The sequence below is a fragment of the Primulina huaijiensis genome, chromosome 13 (genome assembly GCF_012295235.1).
Source record: "Primulina huaijiensis isolate GDHJ02 chromosome 13, ASM1229523v2, whole genome shotgun sequence".
In the NCBI taxonomy this organism is placed as follows: Eukaryota; Viridiplantae; Streptophyta; class Magnoliopsida; order Lamiales; family Gesneriaceae; genus Primulina; species Primulina huaijiensis.
The window spans coordinates 3,442,567-3,467,577 of record NC_133318.1 but is presented as its reverse complement, the minus strand read 5'-3'; the positions used below and the strand labels follow the sequence as shown (position 1 = coordinate 3,467,577).

The following is a 25,011-nucleotide window of genomic DNA, read 5'->3' as shown; positions in this document are numbered from 1 at the left end:
ATTTAATATTATTTTCTCTAATTTTTATTAATATAATCTTATTTATTTAATATATTAGTTATTTTCAATAATTTTTTATATCATATTAAAATACTCATTTATTTTGTGAATTTTTTTTCTAATTTTTTAAATATGTGTGAAAAATTTATGTCTATATGAGACGGAGTATTTTATTTATACAAAATGCAATTAACTTAAATATAAAAAAATTAATCAATGTTTTGGTTTCATTTTCAACTAAAAATCGTTTTCTTCAAAAGTATATTGGTCTAAATACATACACAACTCGATGACATTTTGAGTAAGTCTCTTGTAAAACAGTCTCACGAATCTTTATCTGTGAGATGGGTCAACCCTACCGATATTCACAATAAAAAGTAATACTATTAGCATAAAAAGTAATACTTTTTCATGGATAACCAAATAAGATATCTGTCTCACAAAATACGACCCGTGAGACCGTCTCACACAAGTTTTTGTCTGACATGTTTTGGTCTAAAAAAATATTATCTATTTTCTGTGTAATTTTTTAAAAAATTGATTATTATTTTTCCTCTCATAGTATGGGACGTCAAATTTTGGACGAGTTCTCAGATTCCAGATCAGGGCTTTGTAATTGTTTACAGCATATATGATAAAAGATTAATAAAATAAGGTAAAAAAAAAATTTTAACAAACTAATGTGTCACGCCATTGGAGATGGCGTGACTTTTTTGTTTTTTTTTTAAAAAAAGCAAGTCACGCCATCTCCAATGGCGTGACTTGCAAAATTAATTTTTTTTTAAAAGTAAGTCACACCATCTCCAATGGCTTAACTTTAATTTTTTTTTAAATATGTCACGCCAAGTAAATAGGCGTGACTTATTGAATTTTTTTTAAAATAATTGTTGGACGTTTGCGGCAAAGAATCGTGGCATGTGAAATACTGACAACTCCTATACTCAATAATGCATACATCTTTTTTTTCTTTTACAAAGAAAACGATAAAAAAAATTTGATTAAAATTTGCGTGATAAAGTGATGTGATGTATCACTGATAAGTATTAACATGGTGTGTTTTTTATCTGATGAAAATTTGCTTATATATGTTTGCCCTCGGTGCAAATGTATTATTCTTGTGCTTCTATCATTCTTCGTTTCTCTGCATTTAAATGCATCTTTATTGTTCATTCCTGTAGATTTTCGTTCGATGTTTGATCAAGTAATTGCAGCACATGAGGTCTGTATGTATTAAATTAAGTTTGTGGTTTAATGTTTGATTAAAATCGTTAATTTATTTATTTGTAATTATATATTTGCAGATAAAATTTTGATTTTGAACTTCTATTTGATGTACGCGTTGATTTAAATTAATTTACTTGATTATTCGAATATAAATTATGAATTTGTCATCTTCTTACGTTTTGAGTTTATGATTAAAATGTTTAATTATGTTTCTATGTATTATTAGTTATTTTTATTAATTTATATTATGCAAATGATAATAAAAATACTTATTGTTGTTGTTTTATAAAGGTAGTATATAAAAAAAATTAGTGTAACGATTTATTTATTTTACACCAATAATATAAATGTTTTTATTATAAATACGGTTAATATTGTTTTTAATTACTTAAATGTAAATAAATATTACAATTAATTTCATATGTTATTATTTTATTTGACATGCGTAGTATCAAAAATTTATATTATAAAAATTATTATTTATAATATTATTGACTTATTAGATACAACTAAGAAATATATTTTTTGTATTTTAGAATAATAATCAACTTTTTTTTTGAAAATAATAATAATACTTTTATTTTTAATTATTATTGATGTTGTTTTATAAAGTTAGCATATAAAAAATTAAGTATTACAATTTTATTTTACACAAGTAATATAAAATTTATTAGTATAAATATTGTATTTTTGTTCTTAATTTATTAAACATAAAATCAGTTGTATAATTAATTTATTTAATTATTATTTCATTCCACGTGCGTATTTGTGAAAACTTACTATTATTAAAATATTATTTTATTATAATTAACTTGTAAGATATAAATAAGAAATACGATTTTTTATTTTATAATAAAAATAACACTTACAATTGTAATTCTTATGGTTTTTGTTTTATTTAGGTATGTTATAAAAAAATATTACGCTTGATTTATTTTACACAAATAACATAAAATCTATTATTATAAATTTTTTTTATTAATTTATTAAATAAAAATAAGTAGTATGATTTTATTATTAACTTAAGATGAAATAAGTATATTGTTACGGGCAACTGTGTAGTCGTACCATGCGAAGGATCATCCACTGAAGGTGAAATAAATATATTGTTGAATAAGAACCATGAATGTGAAATTAAACAAAGTAGTTAGATAATAAAAACATGTACCATGTGAGCTGTGAGGCCAGGAATGACGTGGAGATAGAAATAAACATATACTTCGATAATATAAAGAAATTGCGTTGATATTTAATAATGTACCATGTGAAGTGGAAGCCCAACCAAGAGTTACGGGCGACTGTGTAGTCGTACCATGCGAAGGATCATCTCCTGAAAGTAAAATAAATATATTGTTGAATAAGAACCATGAATGTGAAATTAAACAAAATAGTTAGATAATAAAAACATGTACCATGTGAGCTGTGAGGCCAGGAATGAGACGTCGGAGATTGTGTACTCATGCTTTGTCGCCAGTCAGGGGTCGAGAATGATGGTTCATCGGCTACATCATCATCTCTCAGTCTTCGCCTTCTGTTTGAAGTCCTAGCATGATGATGTTGTTGCTCGGGTGTTCTAAAGGACATTTCATACAGTAAATCACAGGTCTGGATAGTTTTTTTAACAACTTCAGCTAATGCTTCACGCGATTGATCATCAACAGAGAGTCCTCCAAACAAATTCTTCAAATTTGATGTCTCATCTCTCTTTATAAAATAAAAATAAAAAACTTATCAAACACATGCATAATAAATTTTAATAGAATAATGCAAAGTGTTGAAAATAAATTGTTTAACAAGCACTTACCACAATACGTCTGAAATATGCATCTCCGGGCTGATAACCGTAATCGATTTGTTGAGGCTATTTAGGAGATATGAAACGTCGAGTTATAGAATCATACCATGTCTCATAATCATATCTCATGCTATAATTTTCAACCAAATCACTCTCAACAATCAGATTACGACGATTTTCCCACGCATCCACCATCAGTCTATGATGTTTGACCCAATCGTAATTTTTGCGTCCTCGTCTCGAGCATTCATGTAAATGATCTCCATCAAGTGCTGATATTGGAATGTTTTGTGACATTCCAAATTGCCGAAGAACTCGATTTGGGCGATGCATCTCCACAATGTTAAAACATATCAATGGGCACACACTTCGCCAGAAAGTCGGATGTCTACATTCTAAGGGCAATGACAAAACATCCACAACTTCGAGGTCGTAAACAAGCCATTTGAACTATAAATAATGAAAAAACGAATCATATACCCAAGCAATAATGTATGACATATACGAAATTTATATTTAATGAAATGTAAACACCTGACAATCTCCCATCTTGTCAAGTACATCATGAATGATTCGCACAGAATGTGTAGGTGTATGTGTCCACGTGAATACATTTTTCCATCTGTATGCACATTAAATTCGTAATATTATAAAATAAAGATGACGTTATCAATTTTATATCATATGTTGCATTTATTACCTTGCTCCGTATGGTGGAATTGGAAGAATATTATCACCGTTGTTCTCATTTTAAGGTCGAGCGATGAGGTTGTATCCTAAGCGGTCAGGACATAGAGGAATCATTCTTGACCATGCCCAAATCTACAAAAACAATTGAGTTTAATAAATATGTATAAAAAGGAGTATACATTGAAATAAAAATTGTAATAAATATACCTGCAATATGTATAAAGGGCCTGCGATTTCTTGTTTTCCTGACTCAGAGGCGGAACACAATTCGTGATATAAATATGCAAGTACAGCACTTGCCTAACTATAACTACGAACCTTATGTATATCTTGCAGAAAATGCAAGTACAACAGTTTGACCGCACAACCTTCAGAATCAGGTAACATACAACCACCGATAACCAACATCGCAACACATCGGGAGTATTGTGCCACTTCTATGTCTGTACTGTTTTCATCAATTACTGTTTGTGTACAGTGTAAGTACAGATTAGTCAACTTTAAACTGTTGGATCTGAAGTCTGTCTGAAGTGGCATAAAACCTAACCAATCATAACAATAAATCTGCCATACAGTAAACTTGCAAGATACATCAGTCCCGATGATAGGATCACCATCAACATTCAGCCCCCAAATTAACGCAACATCTTGTAGCGTGATTGTGGCTTCGCCAACTCGCAGGTGGAAAGTATGAGTTTCTCGGCGCCATCGTTCCACAAGAGCGGTTATCAAATGATTATCATAAACATAATCACCACATAAGAGGATGCCGTAAAAGCCCATTTCGTTTAGACATGATCGGACACGATGGTGTAGTATACCACTGTTCCACAATGCCCAAATTAAATTATCTGATCGACGCACTCTTAGGGTGTTATCCAAGTTGTTAGGCGTAATAAAATTAGATATATGTGTTTGTTGCTAATAAAGAACAGTAAGATCAACAGGTCCAGCATGTAACGACATCCTACAATCAATAATAAGAATAATATATTATTAGTATTATTATTATTATTATTATCATCTATCACTATATTGTATAAACAAAACAAATACAATATCAATTATAAAAAAATATAAAATAAATCATTAACTACAAGTAAAAAATTATAATTACACTAAAAATAATATTTTTACAATCTACGAGTTTTGAAAATACGAAGTTATTTTAATAATAAAAATTAAATACACACACATATTTAAATTTTCGAATCTTTCTTAAAGAATTAATTGAATCTAACGTGTAATTAATAATAACGATTGGAAAATGTATTTTATTAAAATATTTGAGAATTTATTTATTATTATTATTTTTTCGAAAAAAAAATACAAAAGTCACGGTTTTTTTAAGAAAAACAAGTTCACACAAATATAAATACAAAACATATTATATTTACAATTAGTTTTATCCTAACATATGATTATAAAAATATTATAAATATTAACAATAACCAACCAAATAAACATATAACATTATCGTGGTTCATAATTAACGGATAGCGTATTTTTTAAAAAATAGTTATTTGAGTTAAAAAAATTATAATCAAACATATATCAATAATTAAAAATAATCTATTTTTTAAAAAATAATTAAAAAATCATATCACTCTAACATACGAATTACAATTAAAAAAATCCAAACAAACATATGTCAATAATTAATAAAACTGCAACTCATTTTTTTTACTCTGGTTCTTCAATAACATCACAAATTATTTTTTTTTTTTAAAAAATAAACAAGTCACGTGTGCTTCCAAAACAGATAAAACATATGGTTTTAAATTTATTCACTACCATCCAATTATGAACAAATAAATTTGCAGCTTGTGACCACATTGTATCGATCGATGATATAAATACATTTTTTTAAAAAAAATTAAATTAAATTATTTTTAAATTTTTTTAATCACAGAAAATGAAGTCACGCCTAATTGGTAGGCGTGACTTCCCTTTTTAAAAAAAATTATTATTACTCAAAGGGAAGTCACGTGACTTCCCTTTTTTTTAAAAAAAATTATTATTTTTGGAAGTCACGCCTACTAATTAGGCGTGACTTCCCTTTTTTTAAAATCCATATTATTATATGTTTTCAAAAAGAAGTCACGCCTTTTTTTTTTAAAAAAAATAATAATTTATGTAGGTATACATACCTTAATATAAGTTGTCCAAATAAAAAGAACCTGCAAAAACAAAAAAAAAACATGTGCTGAGTATTCGTCTTTTGAAAAATATGCAAAAGGTAAAAAAATAAATTGAAACATATACAAAAACTTACCGATGAAAAAATGAGAAGAGTGAATGAAAAATATGAAACGAGTGAATGAAAGGAGATAATAAGTGTTCAATTTATAGAAGAAAATTTATAATATTATAATAAATTCGAAATTATTAAAAATATGTGTGGCAGCTTTTAACATGTGTTGTGTTGCGGGTCAGAGTTAATGTATCACAGCTTTTAACATGTGCTCATTCCACGTATTCACGCCATGCTTTTTTTTTAAAAAAATTAAAGGCAAGAGGCGTGACTTGCCTTTCTTTTTTTTTAAAAAAAATTAATAGCAAGTCACGCCTCTTGAAGAGGCGTGACTTGCAATATTTTAATAAAAATAATTAAAGGCAAGTCACGCCTCGCCTTTCTTTTTTTTAAAAAAAATAATAGAAAGTCACGCTTCTTCAAGAGGCGTGACACTTTAATTTGTTAAATTTTTTTTTTTACGTTATTTTATTAAATCTTTAAGAAATTTGTTGTAAAAGGTGAAGAAGCCCTTGGAGATCAATTATTAGGAAAATAGAAAAATTCATGTGACGTCAATTTTTGACGAGTTCTCATATTGAAGATCAATTATAACGAATCTTTTTCGCAAAAAAAAAAAAAAAATTTTATATGTAGTAAAATGACAACTGGTATAAATGGAGGGTCAAATTTGTAATTAAGCCAACACTAAAAGAAGAAATAGTTCCTTAATTGAAGTTCGTATCCTCCTCTCCTCTCAGCGTCCATATAACCGGACGGATTTGGAGGTGGGCGGCTTCCACGAACGATTATCCCCAAAATTCACGAATTTAGAAACCTTTGATTCAGTTGTTGAGGTTGTGTTTCGATTCACTGGAATACGAAGCAAGAGCTAAGCTAATGGCTTCTGCTCTTCTCTCGAACCCTACCTTAATTTCCTCTCCTTTCCTTGGCCAACGGCTGTAAGCTGGTGTTTGGTTTTGCATTTTGTCAATTTTGGACAATTTTCTAGTTATTTTGTTCACCAACTCTTTGTTTTGTTGCGCAGCTCGATATGGGGTAATTCGAAGAAAATTGAGCCATGTTGCTTGATCTTTAGGAGCCCTAGATGCTCATTAGATGCGTCGTATGGAGGTAAATGTCTTTAATGAGAAGAACTGTTGTCATTTTTTACGAAGCTGGGGGTGACACCTAATTCCATTTTTTAGCTGTTAGTCGGAGGTATAACGATGTTCGCGACATTGAGTTATATCATGATGTTTTTATGTGTACATACTTATCCTGTTCTTGGGCAAATTTTGGAGCGTTCAGTTTGGCTATAATGTTAATGACATGTGTAAATAAATTATATCCTGAAGTGGCATCTGTTTTTTATCATTTAAGTTTTTTTTTTTTTATTTTTTGAAGTGGAATGGTTTACGAGGACACCGTTTTACTCTTATTCCATTGACTTGTATGTGGTTTTTAGTTTTAGGTATAAAATGCATGGTAGTGCTATAGTTGTATTGGGGTGGAGCTGGAACCCGAGGATTATGGTGAAACTATGATTTTTCTTATTCTTTTGGACATTGCAAATATATGAGGTATCTTGTCTCACATTTTTTAAGATTATTTTATGCCTTTTTTTGGGACTCTCTGTAGGAAACATTTTGAGATTTTCTAGAATGAATATCTGGAATCCTTATAAACGCCTTGGTATACCTGTTGATGCATCTGAGGAAGAAATTTGGAGTGCACGGAACTTTTTGTTGGACCAATATGCTGGTCATGAGAGAAGTGTAGAATCAATTGAAGCTGCATTCGAGAAACTGCTGATGACCAGCTTCAAGAATAGGAGAAAAACCAAGATCAACTTAAAGACCCAGCTAAAGAAGAAGGTCGAAGAATCTCCACCCTGGGTTAAGAACTTACTCAGTTTTGTGGAGCTTCCTCCTTCTGTAATCATTTTAAGAAGGTTGTTCCTGTTTTCATTCATGGCATGCTGGAGTGTGATGAACTCAGCTGAAGCTGGACCTGCTTTCCAGGTCTGTTTTACTTTTGTGTTTTGTTCACAAAATCAGTACTTAATTTCTGTCACCTGGTTTTAATTGCCATGATCTGAAGATAATCTTAAATGTTAGAGCTAGTTTGTTGGAAGGTTTTATTAATGAGTTTTTGAGACCTTAGTCGATTGCAAAATTTGCATTATATCTTGTAATCTAATCTCATTTTGTAAAAGTATTACTTTCGATATTTACCTTCCAATGAAATTTCATTCACAAATTTGAGATGGTATCATACATTCAGATAGTTGGACTCCTTTAATCACTCATTGATTTCTAGTATGACTAAATTGGCAGTGCATGAGATGCTTAAAGCACTTCCATGATCCATCCAATGTCCATCTTCATAAGTCTCACTTCTTCTCAACTCCTCTGGTATCACACTGTATCTTAATAGGAAAATGTATTGTGTGATCTCCAACAGTATTATCTGACATATTAATGTTAGTTATTACTATGTGATACGTATTTTAAATCACTTCAGTATATCTAGGAAAAATCCTTTTTTTAGACACTAGCCATAGCTTTTCTCTTGATGCTTCTTTTATACGTTTTTAAACTTAATGACTATCATAGGTTGGTCTCTTATTGCTTATCTACATCTCTTCATTCCTGTAGTATAAACCCCAACTGATTTTTGAAAATTGTATGAATTATCAGTCTTTGCCTCATGGCTTACAATATCTGACCATTTGAAAGATTTAACAATTGACTTCATGCTATTGTTGATGCAACTTTCTTTTGTTATAAAGAAGATGCAACAATGTTTTGAAAAGTCTGTACTGCATGTATCAAATACAAACTTATTTTCAATTTCAGGTCGCACTATCTTTGGCCGCCTGCATATACTTCCTCAATGACAAGAGCAAAAGCTTGCCTAGAGCTGCCATTTTTGGGTGAGTTACGTGTGGCAAAAACTTCACGTCCCCTTACTTTACCTTATGCAACCTGTAGCTTTCTTACTTGATGAGAATTTTTAACTGAATTTCAGATTTGGAGCTCTTGTGGTGGGTTGGATTAGTGGTTCTTTACTGATTCCGCTCATTCCATCATCTTTGTTGCAGCCGACTTGGACGCTTGAACTTCTAACATCGCTGGTAGCGTATATTTTCTTGTTTTTAGCCTGTACGTTTCTGAAATGAAACTATGCCCATGGTGGTGGTGTGTAGAAATTGCAAAAGATTCTTGTAGAATGTTTTGATGCTTCGGTACTAACTATATGATTAAGATTGCGATTTGCGATAGTCGCCCTGAAATGCAAATGCTATTCCAATGTGATTTACATTTTACGTTGCATTTCATCAATAAAAAATTTGTGTCCATTTCATCAATGGGGAATTCTGGGCTTTTTTCGAAAAACACGAATTTTGGGCAGAAAAGCAAAGTGGAAAACATAAAAAAAAAAAGTAAAATATTCCTATATAACAAGAAGATAAACCAGGCTCATGTGTTTCATAAAACATAAATGCTTAAGTCATGAAACAACAAATGATCATCATTCGTTAATACATAAATAACAACAGAATTAGCTACGAATTGTTAGTGCATACTATTTCACATCAAACAAAGGGTGTCTGTACTTAATAAAACCTAATGCAAATTCTTATATATCCGATCAAGGACCTGGCCTATGCTTCCAGTATCCTCCATTGGATTTGTTGTTTCTGAGAGCACAGCAACCGACGGAGTAAATCATGGTGACGAAAACGAGCATACAGACATTGATGATCGCCAACAACCTCCATTCCCTCTTGATGTTTTCCAGAACGGCTCCCTTGCATGACTCGCAGTCGAAGCAGAGCTGGGTCTGGACATTGCTCCACGCCTTGCAATCTGGGTCGGGTTGCGCTGGACCGGCTTTCGGCACGGTCCAGAATGTGGCATTCTGGAACTGGAAGCCACAGTAATTCGGTGGCTTGCAGCAACCAGACTGGTAATCAATGTTGACAATTAACATCATCATGAAGAATTATTTATATATTAGTGAGAATCATAAGCCTAAAAGCAACAGGATCATAAGGAAAGTTCGAAGTTCAATCAAAGAAAAAAATATTTAAATTTCACGAATAATTTTTCAAAATGCTCTTTTTATTTTTGAAATTTATTTCACATCTCGCTCATTTTTGTAACACAAGATTCACAACGAATGTTTATAAAATCTATCAATATTACGTATTTCATAAATTTCTTCTGCTTCTAATTAACATATTAAAATTTCAAAAATTCTTGCCCAATTTTTCTTTTTGAAAACAAACTTGTACAGATATGAATCAAATATATATATATTAAAACCTGAATAGGAGTCAAATGTTGTCTGTAAAACTCCTCTTCTTTGCCAGCCTCAATGCTTTGGCACAATCTCACGCCAACCAAGCAACTCTTGATCTCATCCCAGTTATCTGCATTAACCACGTACTTCTGCATCCACCTCGAATAATCTCCAAGCTTGTGATCCCCCACACCTCTGTTCGAAAGCACTCTCCCAACGCCTTTGTTCGTCACGATGATCGTGAAGATCGTGAACACTATGAGCCCGACGATGAGCAAGAACAACACCAACAGATAAAACCACATGAACACGGAAATGCGGCAGCACGAGCCCAACAGACCCGACACCGAGACAACAAGCAAGGCGATCCCGAGCAGGAGGAGAGGCATCTTGAGGACCCTTTGGCACGCCGACTCCGAGTTCACGTGGAAGTAGAGAGAGAACCCGATGGCGGACAATGCCAGCAGAAGGGTCACGACGTTGAGGCCAGTGATGATGCCGTTGCTGATTTTCGCCATCTTTTCGTCTTCGAATGACCTCTTGAGGAGAGGAAATGGTGATCAGATCCGTAGAGGAAAACTCTGACCAAGATCTGATTTACGAAGGTTTTTCTTCTGCCCTTTTTTTGTGTTTTTTGGCTGAGAAGAAGAAGAGGAATGGAAAACGTAAAATGGCCAGAAAAATACGGCAAGAATGGTGGAATGCAGCGGTCTTATATTGCAACGGTTTTGACAAAGGAAAAAAACGGTTTTGTTTCGGGTGAGGTTTGAGTGATTTGACCCATTTTGCCCTGGAGGAGGTGGTGTTCGGAAACTCCTAGGTTTGCGTGACCGGCACGGTGACGTGGACGGATAGAGAGTTGCCACGTCGCGTAACCGTTATTCTTGGATACGCACGTGGTCGCTATTTCTGTAAACGTGGGGTATGTCATGTAAATTTCTTTTTTTTTAAAAAAAAATTATTATTTAAAAAAACAGTTATTAATAAATTAACTCGATAATTTGTAATTAATTAATTAATTAATTTAAAAAATATTAAATTAGTCATTCGACTGGAACAATGTGAGATTGAGAACACATTGATTGTGTTTTGTGAAAATATGTTAGCAATAGCTAGAAATGTGATTATTGTTATACTATTTATAATTGTAAAAAAGTATATTATATTTATTGAATGTGTGAGTGAGTTTTCCAGTGAAATAGTCAAAATAAATCTGCTTTGTGATATTTCTTACACTTGATCTAGAAAATAAACACAAGAACTTGGTCTCTTAAAACATGTTCAATTGTGTGAGAAAGTTGGTCAGATTAAGTTGGTAACATCATCTCATGCTGATGTCAGTGTTGATAATTTTATTGTATGTTCTAACAATATTGAGATGATGTTACATAGATAATGTTGAAATATTAAGTTTTTATTTCATTTAATAATTTGGGATTTCAAAAATAATTGATACATATTAAAAAATATAATTACACATAATTGAAATAAATCTAAAATACACAAAATCAAAAATTACACATAATTAAAAAAGTGACATAATTCCAACCGAGTAGGTCTCTTGTGAGACGGTCTCATGAATCTTTATCTGTGAGACGGGTTAACGCTACCGATATTCACAATAAAAAATAATACTCTTAGCATAAAAAATAATATTTTTTCATGGATGACTCAAATAAGAGACTCGTCTCACAAAATACGACCTGTGAGATCGTCTCACACAAGTTTTTGTCTTTCGAATATGCATCATATGTAAACTCCAATGTTTTATCAAGTCTTTTAGAAGTTTGTGGTGCAATTCTCGGTCTTGAATCTCCATAAGAGTCTTCAAATCAATCGACACTTAAGGAGAACGATTGATAATATAACAAGCAGTTTTGACTGCTTCTACTCAAAATGAATTGGCTAGACCCGCAGTACTCAACATGGTTCTTCTTTTGTCCAACAAAGTCATGTTCATCAGTTCTGCTACTCCATTCTCTTGAGGTGTGTAAGAAATCGTGAACTGTCTTTTGATGCCTTCATGTTGACAAAATGCATTAAATTCGTCATTGATATATTTTTTTTCCATTGTCAGTCCTCAAACACTGGATTTTTTTTTCAAAATCTAGTTCAATCTGCGCTTTTGAAATCTTTGAAGACATTGAAAACATCTGATTTCTTCTTGATTAAATACATCTAAGATCTCTTAGATAAATCATCAATGAACAAGATAAAGTATATCTCTCCTCCTATGATACAACCAGTGCTTGCTAAACATCAGAATGAATCAGTTTCAATATGCTTTTTTTTCAGTAGAAGTACCAAACTTTAATATGTTTTTTTTTAGTGGCAGCACAATTATCATAAAAGGGTTGATATTTTGTAAGCCCCAACATCTACTTCCGTTTTGAGAGAATTTTAACTCTTGTTCTGACATATGCCCAAGCTTCTTATGCCATAATACTTTTAATTTTATTCCATAATCAATTGATGCAACAGCTAGTTCTGCAACTTTGTGTATTTCTCCCAAAAATACATACAGATTTGTAACAATTTTTTCCGCTTTCATAACCACAAGCGCGTCCTTCATAATTTTCATTATCTCTTTCTTGATACGATTTTTGCACTCGATATTATTCAATTAACCCAAGAAAAAAATATTTTTCGCCAGTCCATTCACATCTCGTAGCTCTTGTATAGTTCAAACAGTGCAATCAAACAATTTTATTTTGATAATATCAACCCCGGTGATTTCCAAGGCATGATTATTTTCCATGAATACAGATCTTCCTGAGACTTGTTCACACCGATCTAACCATTCTCTATGAGATGTCATGTGTCATGTCGTTCCTGAATCTATAATCCACGTGTCACAAAATTTTTTTCTATCCTCTACAATCATTGTTGCTTTGCTGAATAATATTTCACTACCGTATGAGGAACTGGCCACATTTCCTTGAGATCTTTTATCGTTATTTGTACACTCTTTTTTGAAATACCTTTTACCGTTACATTTAAATCAGTAAAAATTTTGTTCTGACTTCTCGACTGTGGTCTACCATGCATGTGGCTCCCACTAGAGTCACAGTCCATCTCGTTCCACTTCTCATCGTTCATGATTTCCCTCGGTCTACTTCCACTAGCCGCCAAAAATTTCTTCTTTCTTAAAATTGCTTCCTTGTTTATTTTCTCATTGAACTTTGTTATCTTGCACCTTCTCGACATTATGTCAACAACAATTTAGTAGACTGGAAAAAATAATTTCGTCTTAATAAAAATCTCAAAAAATCTTTTCTGATGTGGAAGATCAGTCAAGGCAGCAACCACGAAGCGTACTCAGAATTTTAAGAAATTTTAAACCGATGCTTTGGTACCACTTGGTGGTCCCAAGTGCGGCATCTTGATATATAAATATGAAAATAAATAATAAGACATCGAGATTTACGTGAAAAATTACTAAAAATTATTATTGTCAAACCACAAACAAGATGAAACGATTTCCATTATAACATTTTGTGAGTTATAATATCTTAGTGTGTTTCCAAAAAGAACACATTCTTTTAATACAAGAGAACAAACATATCACAAATATTATAAAACTTAAGCACTCAAATGCTATAAAATGAGATAAAAGAGAATTAAGAACGAGATACTAAGAAATGAGGTGTGTAAGATCTATTTATATAACTTCTCATCCGTTTGAAAATACATGAAATCACTTCTTCTTCTTCATCAACTTTGCCGCACAATTTTGACAAATGCATCGACCACAATAGATATTGTGTCTACCACGTACCACATTAATTTGATGGCAAATTCTGATCCTGAGACATAAGACGAAATAATTGAGGAAGAGGTATAGAAACATAGATGTGATATTCCTCGTCTTCACTATTTCTTTCCCAAACTCTTCCAACCAACATATTCTCTACGACATATCTTTTTCCATATGAAGTATATATTACACATTCTCATTTCCTCTCAAACTCTCCAAAATAAAAAAACATTTTTCCCTTTTATTCATATTTTATACAACAACGATCTTTTATCTCATCAAATGGAATTAACTATATCGATCTCCGAAATCGGTGCTCTACGGCCGCCCTCCCTTGGCCGCTATTTATACACCACCACACAATCCTTTGTTCATATTTTGTAAATTAAATAAAATATTTCTTGAAAATCAGAACTAATATATGATTTTATATCTAACTCACTTTAATTTCACTTGATTAACTAAGTGATAAGCGTGGACTAAATGGAAAAACAACCATTCAACTACTGAAACCAATTATCCAGAATTCTTGAATAACTATAGGGACTGAACACGATGCAGAAGCTAATTATGATGTTGCTATATCATCCAGAAACTCCTGAAGTTCTTCAATTGTAGCATTTAACAGCCCTACAAAATCAATAGAAATAAGCTAGATGTTCTTGGTATATGTATAAAATAAAGGTAAGTAACTGAAGACAGTCTCTGCAAGTTTGTTATAGTAATTACCATTTTGATGGTTTTTGCGCAACGCATCAACGGATTGAAATTCTTCTCCTCTTCTCCTTTTCAGGTTCCCCAGGCGTGGGCGAAATTCTGACGCCATGTTTATCAACTCTGCCCAAATCAATCAAGAAGGTGTTCATCACTACAACAAAATCATTATCTAGCAAATTTGTAGCTTTTCGTTAAATGATTGAAGTAATGAAACAGTGAAATTCGAGTCAAAGGAAAAAACTATCTCATGTTCAGATAGCCTATCCAACGCAATCTAGTTTTTGGACACCGATAGGTGGTATCCATGGAGGAGACCTTGCACCGCCTTTAAGGTATACAAAAAGCATTGTTCCAGAGTGAAAATGGAGACTTCGAGGAAATTTTTTAGCTCCACAAAGCTACAAAGTAATGTCATCTTTCTTCGTGGTCAGACACTAGTTATTGCTACCTTGGAACATTTCGGTAGTATCATGTTTCTTGTACAACTCAAATGCTTCATCAATCAACCCAGCAGCGTGACAGCTTGTAAAAAGTTATAAGTTGCAAGATACTTTAACACCCACTAAATGACGGCAATGTAAAATGTCTCCGCCAAGGAATATATGCTTCTAACACCTTTCAATCAATCCAGACAAGACAAATAACATTAAAAAAAGATTTTAAAACCGATAATGAGAAAGACATACGGCTTTTGGCAGTAAATATTCTTCTGGCACGCTAAAACAAAAGCGAAGAATGTATTCTTCCCATTTTGCATCCGCTGGTCGAGGCCCAATTCGATCAGTTTCCAAATGTCAGCCACCCCCTACAGGTGCAAAAAAAAATTCATAGAAAAGGTAAAATTCTAAGCCATAAAATTTCGAAAAAACCATCACGCAACCACAAGAGCATAAATTCAACTAAAAGAAAAAAGGGTTAGTCCGAAAAACCTCTGTTAGTTCCTGATGAAACTTAAAGTTAATAATTTATTATATGTTAAAACTTATATTTTAAAATTTAAGTTTCATTAAAATTATAAAATTATGTTATTTTAGTATTGTGTGTTTATATTTAAATGTCTTACTAAATATGTTTTATTTCCAGGTTTTCTACGTGTTGGTAAAATAATGATAACTCAAGCAAGAAAATTCCAATGGAGGTGATTCAAAAATGTTTGAAATCCTTGAGAAATTATCTACAACTTTGTAGAAGACATTATTGCCTAAAAAGTTGGTTAAAATGATCAAATTGTGAAAATATCAAAAGGAGAACAGATTTACTTTCATCATGACCAACATATAGTAAAAAAATCATAACTATTTCAATATTTAACCAAATGAGGTGAACCAAGTGGCCAAATTTATCTACAGACAATTCTCCACATGTTTGCTGTTTTGAGCAGAGTCAAATTCGGTGATTAAAGTCATGGAACAAAGCATTGAAAGAAGGGACATGGAATTGAAGTTGGAGGAGACAAAGACTACTATTACAACTACATGGCATTAATAAAATTTTTGACCATTTCTCATATTTGGCCTATAAATAGAAACCTTGTGCTTGCTTGAGAATCATTTTATCTCATTGTAAAATATAGTGTGAGTGTGTATAAAAGTTCTAAGTTCCAATATATATTTCATTTTCCCAATTATGAGTGATGTTTTTAATGTTGATCAAAAGTAAGCTCATGGAAAGTTAAATCTATTATGTCAAGGTGAAGAGGATGAATTCTCGGCGAAGTAAAATTGTTTATATTTTGTATATTCTTTTTTTATTTCTTTTCATTTATCTAATTTCTTTTTATTGTTTGTATATAAATGTATTATTTGTTGTTATCAATTTACATCAAATGTTTGATACCATTGAAGTGATTATCTTGATTTGTTGATTAATTTTTATACAATAAATATTTCATCAATTATTATTGTTATATTATACATATATATATATATAAAATTATATCATATATTTCATTTAGACGATAGCATGGCTCTGCCGGTTGTTCTAAATGAAATATTATGATTTAATACTAATATCTAACAATCTAACATTTACTTTATCACAACTAACTTTTATTTTTTGCAACTAACTTTTACTTTCCACATCTAACATTTACTTTATCGCAACTAATTTTTACTTTCCGCATCTAACATTTACTTTATTGCAACAACTTTTACTTTTTGCAACTAACTTTTATTTTCTCGCAACTAACTTATTAAATCATATATTTCATTTAGGCAATAGCGTGGCTCTGCCTGTTGTTCTAAATGAAATATAATGATTTAATTTAACATTTACTTTATGCAGTTATATATTTATATAGTTATATATATAATCATAGGTACCATATATAAAATATCGGTGCATTCGGTATTTTCTATAGTGGGAACTATATTATAGTAGGTGTGTGTTTAAATATTTAATTTTCTTGGAACCATTATTTATGGTGATTTCCATTGTTTTACTTTTAGTTACACAATATTGCATATACCAAGAATAAATCCTCGAGCCTTGACAAAATTTATAATTTATAAACTTCGTTCTTGCATTTGGTAATCTATAAATTAATAAATTTAAACTTAAAATAACCTCTCTGTGGATCGATCAAGTACTTACGAAATATATTACTTACAGACAACCTACACTTGGGTGAATTATAATTTAAGTAGTAGCAGTTCTTCGGATCGATCTGTGCCCTCAGTTTTCAGCAGCGTAGAAGCCTCCCTGTACCGCAATTTTTTTTTACAAAAAAAAAAAAAATCAAATCAAGTAATTTCAGTTGAGTGTACGATTCGGCAAACAGAAATTGGCGAGGGGATTACTGGAGGAAGTGATCAAAAGCCTATTCGAGGACCTCGTCGACAATATTAAGGACCTCATTGATGAAGAGCTGAGGGCTGAGATTCAAGGATTCAAAAATCGTCTCGCCTTTGCTTCCTTCCATTGGAGACAAACCTGAAATTTCTCCAATTCCCGCCACAAAAAGCAAGCTAAGCACGTGTTCCCTTCAAATTTGGAGGGTAAAAAAATATAATCTTACTATTTTAATAAGGAAAAATTGGTTTTAAATCCTTAAATCCAAATTTAACTTTATGCTAATTTTCTATACCTCAAAAACTTTGTCCAAACTCCCTAATACGTTTTAAATTAACAAAAATACCCTTATATATTATAATGATCGATTTTTCTGGGATAAATGGTATCAGAGCATAGGTAAAATTATTTCAAACATACAAAATTATTATTATCAAGTAATTAAATGTTTGAGGAGGAGAATTTTCTCAAATTACATGAATCCAAACCTAGGTTCAAGATTAATTCTTTACAGCAACTATTCCAAAAATTTGGAATACTTGCAACATGAAGATCTAACTAAGGCCAGATATCAAGAATAAACCTATCAGAGTCCTAAGGTAAGCTTATGATTCAAAATAACAGGTTTTTAAAAATAGTACCGGATTCTTCTAAACTCTCCGCAGATCTTAGAGAAATTCAAAAGACGGTACAAAATTATAGCAATATGCTATATTATGTACCAAAGAATGTGGAGAAAATCTTTGAAAATCAGGAAGAAATTCTTGGAATATTAAAGGATACTTGAACAAGAATTCAGAACCTAGAACAACAACCAAGTTCTAGTAGAAGAATTTCAGAAAGAGGGTTACCACCATCTTTTGGTACTGAACCGTTGCTACATCAAAGAGGGAAAGCTAAAGTGCTGCCCAAACCATTAACTGAAGAAGAAAAGATGATCAATCTAATCAAAACAGTCTCAGTAAAGAAATTAATCTGATGACGATTTTAGAAAAGATTGGTCTAGAGGATCTACAAGAGCTTGCAGAATCTTTTGCAAATATCAAGGTTGTAGATCTGAAGATGAACACGACTGGGGGTGAACAACCTACCATAACCTGGTCATCTTCGCAAGAACCACCGAGAGAAAGTGTGGGATCTCAAAATATAAATATGAGAGAATCCCAACCAGACTTTTATACTGTGGAGAAGCGCACCCAGCGGGAACAAGGTCAAGGAAGAATCAAATTTCTTTGCACCAAACACCCCATGGGAAATCTGTTCTAGAACCTATACATCCTTATGGGGTTATGCTTAACCTGGATGTATTAGATTTCAAAAACAGAGAAGATCTCATAGATGATTGGACATCTGCTATGACAATTGCAGCAGGAACACTTGATCTCAACAGAGAAAGATTCATTATACTTTTGGAAATGAGTCTTATGAGATCAGTGAAAATTGCTTGGGACATGACTTCGGTAGAAACCAAAGAATCAGTCATAGCCGGAGAATCTCTTAGCGGGATAGCCGGAAGAATGACCACCCTATTTAAAACACAATTTATAGGGGTAGAATATTTTAACAGTCAAGATACAGAGAAGAAAAAGAAATATACTCAGGCTCTGTATAGTCTTGAATTACATGATATATGTTTAGTAGATGAATAGATTATGTTATTCACTAAATATAGATGGAACTCAGGAGTCGAAGAAGACATAGCAATGCAGCTCTACTTCGCCAAGATGCCAAGTCCCTGGAGAGATATGCTCATAAGAGAATATGTGCCTGGAAATCCATATACATTGGTACAAAGAGCCTCTTTTCTTAAAGGAAAAATGGCAGGGTGCCATTTGACAAAATTACAAAAGAATTACGAACGTATAAAGAGTATTAACAAACGCACTCATTTGTGTTGTAAAGAAAATGATCTTCCAACAATTATTGGAAGCAAATCACAGAAGCCTAAGAGGAAAAGTTTTAGGACTCATCCTTATGCAAGAAGTGGAAGAAGTTCTTGGAAACCAAGAACAGATTGGTCTAGACAAAAAGCCAGATCTTATAAATCTGGACAAAGAAGCAGACCATCAAAAAGTAAGATATCATCCTAAGCATCGAGTACATCTAGAAGCATAGGAAGAACAACTACGAAGAAAACTTTCAGAAGAGCTCATACTCGAGCTAATGAAAGTTTTAAAGATTGTAAATGTTGGACATGTAGAGCAAGAGGTCATATCTTAACCAATTGTCTAGAAAATGAAAAAAGAGGTATTAAATGCTTCGATCCAACCCCGGATATTGAAGAAGCAGTTTATTACCAAGATCTTATTCAGGTATACAGATTTGAGGATATTGCCTCAGATGAAAGTATATATGAAGAAGAAGAAGTCTTAAGTCAGGGAGAATCTGATGGAACAGAATCGGAATTTGACTGAGGACGAGGTGTTCCGACACGAAACATATGAGGATTTGTCTGGATTCTTTAGCCAGATAACAATATTTCATAATATGGTCCAAATGATTATGAGAGAAAAGCCTAGTCTACAGAGATATCAAGGATTCTCTGCAGGACATGTAGAAAAATTCTTAGGAAGTCTTGGCCTAAGAAACAGAAAGCATCATCTAATCTATAAAGTTTTCAGAAGGAAAATGGCAATCCCAATGGAACTTATATGATATAGAATGGAGATGCAATTAATTCTTTCTGAAGAAATTAAGGAGGAATTACAAAAACTCAATATAGAAGTAGCAAGGACTATGTCCTGGATTCATATCGGAGCAATCCAAATTATGATAAAAGCTACTTTCAAAGAAGGAATAGATTCATCCATTGATATTGCTATATGCGATAAAAGAATGGGGAACTTTCAAGATTCAGTACCGGGAACTATCTCAGGAAATCTCTGTGCAGGAAAGATTGTAGGAGTAATCTATCCTAGAATTTCCTACAACTTGGCAGATAGAGATTTTAGCCGAGCCTTGACATTGCACCAAAATTTCAAGGAAAAAAGACTGATGAAAGAAGGTAATAGAACATATTCTATTACCTATCAGATTTTATATGCTCTATCTAATACACATCATTCAAAATTGTTTATTAGAAATAAGTTTATAGAAATACCTGAGATATTTGGAAAAGTTTTTTATGCAATTTATCTAGAAAGAGTTGAGTTTCTTTTAATACAGGAAACAGATATCCAAATACAAGACAAGCCATTTCTACAAAGGAATCAAAGTCTTAGATTGGAATCAAGAAGACTATCTTTTCAGAGAGATATAATTACAAGTTACAGGTGGGGAAAGGCACTTGTTCGAGAAACCCAACAAAAGCAAAAAAGCTTTTCCACAATAGGAAAGCTTAGATGCCCTGAAGGGTGGAAGGAAGTAGAAATAGTATTTGATATTACAAAACAAAGTAATCAATTTCCTTGTAATACCATATACTATTTAGAACAACTTATGATAGAAACTTACTAAGGAATGATCAATATCGGAGAATTGTAAGTTCATATCACAGGAATTTCGGAAAAAAAAACAAGATAAATTGGTTCTTGGACTAGAGTTTCTCGAGGAACATAAACCATGGAAACGTCTAGAGCATGGAATAGAGTTTATGGCAGACGACAGGATGTGGAAAATCCAATGTCCACAAGCCCATTCTCGATATACATTCTAGTAGGAATGTTGTACGAACAATATCAAGCAGAATATTTTGCTGTTTATATTGATTCAGGTGCTGGAATCTGTACAGCAAAAAGGGGAGTCTTTCCAAATAATTTGGAAGAAGAGCTACCAAAGATTGCTGGACGAGATTTCTCTCGACGGATCTTAATCTTATGTAAAGGGATTAAGATGACTGAACTAATAATTTGCGAAGCTGGACAAATGCCTTGGTATAAGGTAAAAACACCACCGATTTATTTTCATGATACAGGAGCTGACATTTTGCTAGGAAATAATTTCATCCAAATATTTAAGTCCTATACTCAAGAAAATGAGACTAGAAGATTAGTGTTTAGAACACCATATAATCACAAAATCATAGTCCATAGACTAAGAGAGGCATTTTACAGAAAATTGTCCATCCAGTTTTGCAGCAAGCGTGGTGATGAAAGAAATCTTCTGAACCCAAAAATAAAGGATTCTAGACGGTTTGGAGAAATAATTCTCCAACTAAGAGCAGACAAAGAACTCCAACCGGTAGAAATAGAATGCCTTAGGATAGCTCTACATAAGAATGAGGTAGAGTTTGATCTAATGTATCCTTAGAAGATGTCAAGAAAATGATCAAAGAAAATTATAATGAAGATCCTTTGGCATGGTGGGATAAAAATCAACTCAAAGCTTGCCTTAAGATTAAGGAAAACAAAGAGTATGAATTTGTCAATTGCAAGCATATCCCAATGAATATAATTGATCAAAAAGATATGCAGATTACAATCAAGGAACATTTGAACCTTGGTTTGATCAAAGCAGGAATTTTAGCATACAGCAGCCCAGGATTCCTGGTAAGAAATCATGGTGAAATAAAAAGGAACAATCCCAGACTAGTTATTAATTATCAAGAAATTAATAAGATTTTGGAGTTTGATGGGTACTTCATACCTAGTAGAGAACATCTAATTAGTTGCTTACGCAATGCAAAGATATTCTCTAAATTTGATTGTAAGTCCGAGTTTTATCAAATTCGGATGGAAGAAGAAAGCATGAAATTCACAGCTTTCTCCACACCACAAGGACACTATATCTGGGAGGTATTACCAATGGGATTGGCTAATTCACCACATATATTTCAAAGAAAAATGGATAATCTATTCAAAGATTATTTTAAATTTATGTTTGTCTATATTGACGATGTGTTGATTGCATCTAAAAATATGGAAGAACATATTAAACATCTAAAGATTTTCTCTAATGTTTGTAAAAAAAAAGACTGGTTCTATCAGAAAAAAAAAAGCAGTCATTGCCACAAGAAAGATTGAATTCTTCGGAATAGAAATCGATAAGTCTGGAATAATTTTGCAAGACCATATAGTTGAAAAGGTGCAAAATTTTCCAAACGATTTAAAAGAAATGAAAAAACTTCAAAGTTTTCCGGGAGTTGTTAATTTTGTTGGGATGTTTATAAAAAACCTAACAAAATACAGGAAAGTATTTAGTCCATTATTAAAGAAAGATGCAAGATTTATATGGACAAAAGAACACAGAAGGACTTGTCCATTTAAAAGAAATTTGTAAAAATCTTTCAAAAATGGCTATTCCTCAAGATGGAGATGATCTGATATTATATGCAGATGCCAGTGATCATTGGTGGATGGCAGTCTTAACAAAGCTCACACCAGAAGGAGAACAGCCATGCAGATATTTCAGTGGACTTTTCTCAGATGCAGAAGCCATAAGATGACATATCAACGAAAAAGAATTTTATGCAGTAAAAAGAGCTTTTGAAAAATGACCATTATTTTTACTTGCAAAAAAATTTACTTTAAAAGTTGATAATATACAGGTGAAAGCTTTCTTAAGGAATAGAATTGAATCTAAACTTGAGAAGGCCAGATTATTAAGATGACAAGCACTATGTCAGAATTATATTTTTGATATTGTGATAATTAATTCTCATGAAAATATTCTTGCAGATTTTCTAACAAGAGATGGACAGCGGTGATATCGATGCCATCATCAAGATGCAGAGGCATTTGAGGGAACAATTTGAAATGCTTCAAACCGAGTTCAACAAGATGGCCTTAAACGCAGAAGTTGCGGGAAGGCTACAACAAGCCGATAAGAGAATGGTCTATGATCGAATCAAAGGTTGTTTACAGGCGTATACTCAGTTATGGTCTGTAATACAAAGGCCTCTCCTCCAAGGCATTGAGAAGCCACTGGTTTCTCAAATGGAGAATTTTCGAGTACAGGACTCTATACTTGGAGCAGGGGATTCAAATACCCCCAGCACAAGTGTTAAGTCGGGATCATCTCCAGATGAGTCGGCTGAAAGAAAAATTGAAAATCTAGATCCTTATCTCGAGTCCTCAAGTCAACCCTTCACATCGGAGATTGAAGAGAGAAAGATCAACCTTAGACCTAATACGGACAAGGGTAAATCTAAGGTTGATACTAATAAAGCTCTAATTTCTCCATTTCAGATTTACCAACAAAATTGAGAGAAATTAAAAACAAGAGTAGGCATTAACCCAACCACCAAAAGGGTTGATGTTTCCGGAAAATATCCTAGGGTATGGATGAAACCAAATTCATATCCAAAGGAGGTCAAAGCTTGGTATGAATTCGGGGCTCTTGCCTCAGTTTATACTACATCACCCAGCTTCCCAGAAATTTCAGGACTACCTAAATGGATCCAGGAAGCTGTTCATAAAACTTCGGCGAATAACGATTATTTGTCCAGATGAGACATTCTGGAGCTATATTTTTTATTATAGCACCAGAACCAGCAGGGAAAGGCTCATACGAAGCTTTTCATTTTATCAAGTTAAGGAGGCCAGATTTAAATGTCCAGAAATTTATCAAGGATCCTCCGTCAGAAGAAACACCCCTTGTTGCTTCAATAACTGAAGACGACATGTCTACCAGAAGAGCATGTGGTTTATGGGTCTGTCTTACTGAGATGGACAAAGTCAAGTATTAATTTAAATTTTATCAAAATTCTGTAAATGGATCTTTCCTGTTAAATACAATGACAGGAAAAACAACAAGTTTTGCAGAAGACATATTTGAAAAGAAAAGAAATCTTCTGTGGAACAGCAAGCTATCGACAAGCAAAGAGACTCGCCGGAAATTCTGCAATATGGCACATGTGGGAAGATGGTCGGAGAACATCTGCCCAGAATATCAGAACCAGAAAGAACCAGAGTTTGGTAAAGGATTCAAGCTGAGAACAGATCGGAAACACTTTACCGACACCAGTACAAGTGAGGAAGGAGCACAAGCACGTTTTCCTCGGGGACACAGAAAGTCAGAGATTCCCCGACAAAGATAAAATGGACATGTGACTATTCCACTAACAAAAAGAAAAGACCACCATGTGAGTGGAATACAAGGACCACCAATAATCGGTGGGAAAGGACAAAAGACCATTGGATTCCCTATCTTTAAAGATAAAGTAAATCCAATAAAAAGACAAGATATTTTAACCCAAAAAATCATCTATGAAAAGAAGTTAAAATGGGGTAAAGAAACCCACAAGAAACAATACGAAACTTGAAAAATGCCAATATTATTTGAATATCTTAAGGCAGTCAAGAGACGTATCAAAAGAAAAAGAGAAGACCTGAGATTTTTCCGAGCTTATCATAAACGATTAAAAGATGAAGGCAAAGAAATTTGTGCAAACATAGTTCAAATCAATATCGACCGAATATACCAGAGGATAAAACGAGAAGAAAAGGCTCTGTCTAGATTCATACTATAGACAAAACCGGAGACCACCTCGATGATAAAGTAAAGGGACCACTCAACCACTACAGGAAATGGTCCATATGCAAGCTGTAAAGGCTC

The 25,011-nt window shown here is 32.7% G+C and overlaps 2 protein-coding genes and 2 long non-coding RNA genes across 4 annotated transcripts; 1 reads left to right on the top strand and 3 right to left on the bottom strand.

Moving 5' to 3' along the window:
* Positions 1-6,649: 6,649 nt before the first annotated feature.
* Positions 6,650-9,224, top strand: LOC140956283 (protein CHAPERONE-LIKE PROTEIN OF POR1, chloroplastic). Its single transcript, XM_073412993.1, has 5 exons — positions 6,650-6,904; positions 6,991-7,076; positions 7,584-7,966; positions 8,804-8,880; positions 8,976-9,224. The coding sequence occupies exons 1-5, from the start codon at positions 6,843-6,845 to the stop codon at positions 9,124-9,126; spliced, it is 759 nt and encodes a 252-aa protein (XP_073269094.1). The 5' UTR covers positions 6,650-6,842; the 3' UTR covers positions 9,127-9,224.
* Positions 9,225-9,415: 191 nt separating this feature from the next.
* LOC140956282 (tetraspanin-8-like) lies at positions 9,416-10,935 on the bottom strand. The gene is made up of 2 exons (XM_073412992.1): positions 10,277-10,935; positions 9,416-9,914 (listed from the first exon to the last, which is right to left on the bottom strand). Exons 1-2 carry the CDS (start codon positions 10,769-10,771, stop codon positions 9,600-9,602), a joined length of 810 nt encoding a protein of 269 aa, XP_073269093.1. The 5' UTR covers positions 10,772-10,935; the 3' UTR covers positions 9,416-9,599.
* A 2,951-nt stretch (positions 10,936-13,886) lies between these two features.
* Positions 13,887-15,284, bottom strand: LOC140956302 (uncharacterized). The gene is made up of 3 exons (XR_012171424.1): positions 15,176-15,284; positions 14,740-14,847; positions 13,887-14,640 (listed from the first exon to the last, which is right to left on the bottom strand). It is a non-coding gene; the product is annotated as an uncharacterized lncRNA (long non-coding RNA).
* Positions 15,285-17,376: 2,092 nt separating this feature from the next.
* LOC140956303 (uncharacterized) lies at positions 17,377-17,704 on the bottom strand. The gene is made up of 2 exons (XR_012171425.1): positions 17,526-17,704; positions 17,377-17,427 (listed from the first exon to the last, which is right to left on the bottom strand). It is a non-coding gene; the product is annotated as an uncharacterized lncRNA (long non-coding RNA).
* Positions 17,705-25,011: the final 7,307 nt, after the last annotated feature.

Bases quoted from the DNA above. Each gene is read 5' to 3' on its own strand.
- LOC140956283 (XM_073412993.1), top strand. From the start codon at position 6,843: ATGGCTTCTGCTCTTCTCTCGAACCCTACCTTAATTTCCTCTCCTTTC. The intron at 7,077-7,583 runs GTAAATGTCTTT...GACTCTCTGTAG, and splicing joins ATTAGATGCGTCGTATGGAG to GAAACATTTTGAGATTTTCT. The intron at 8,881-8,975 runs GTGAGTTACGTG...ACTGAATTTCAG, and splicing joins CCTAGAGCTGCCATTTTTGG to ATTTGGAGCTCTTGTGGTGG.
- LOC140956282 (XM_073412992.1), bottom strand. From the start codon at position 10,771: ATGGCGAAAATCAGCAACGGCATCATCACTGGCCTCAACGTCGTGACC. The intron at 9,915-10,276 runs GTTTTAATATAT...ATTGATTACCAG, and splicing joins AACATTTGACTCCTATTCAG to TCTGGTTGCTGCAAGCCACC.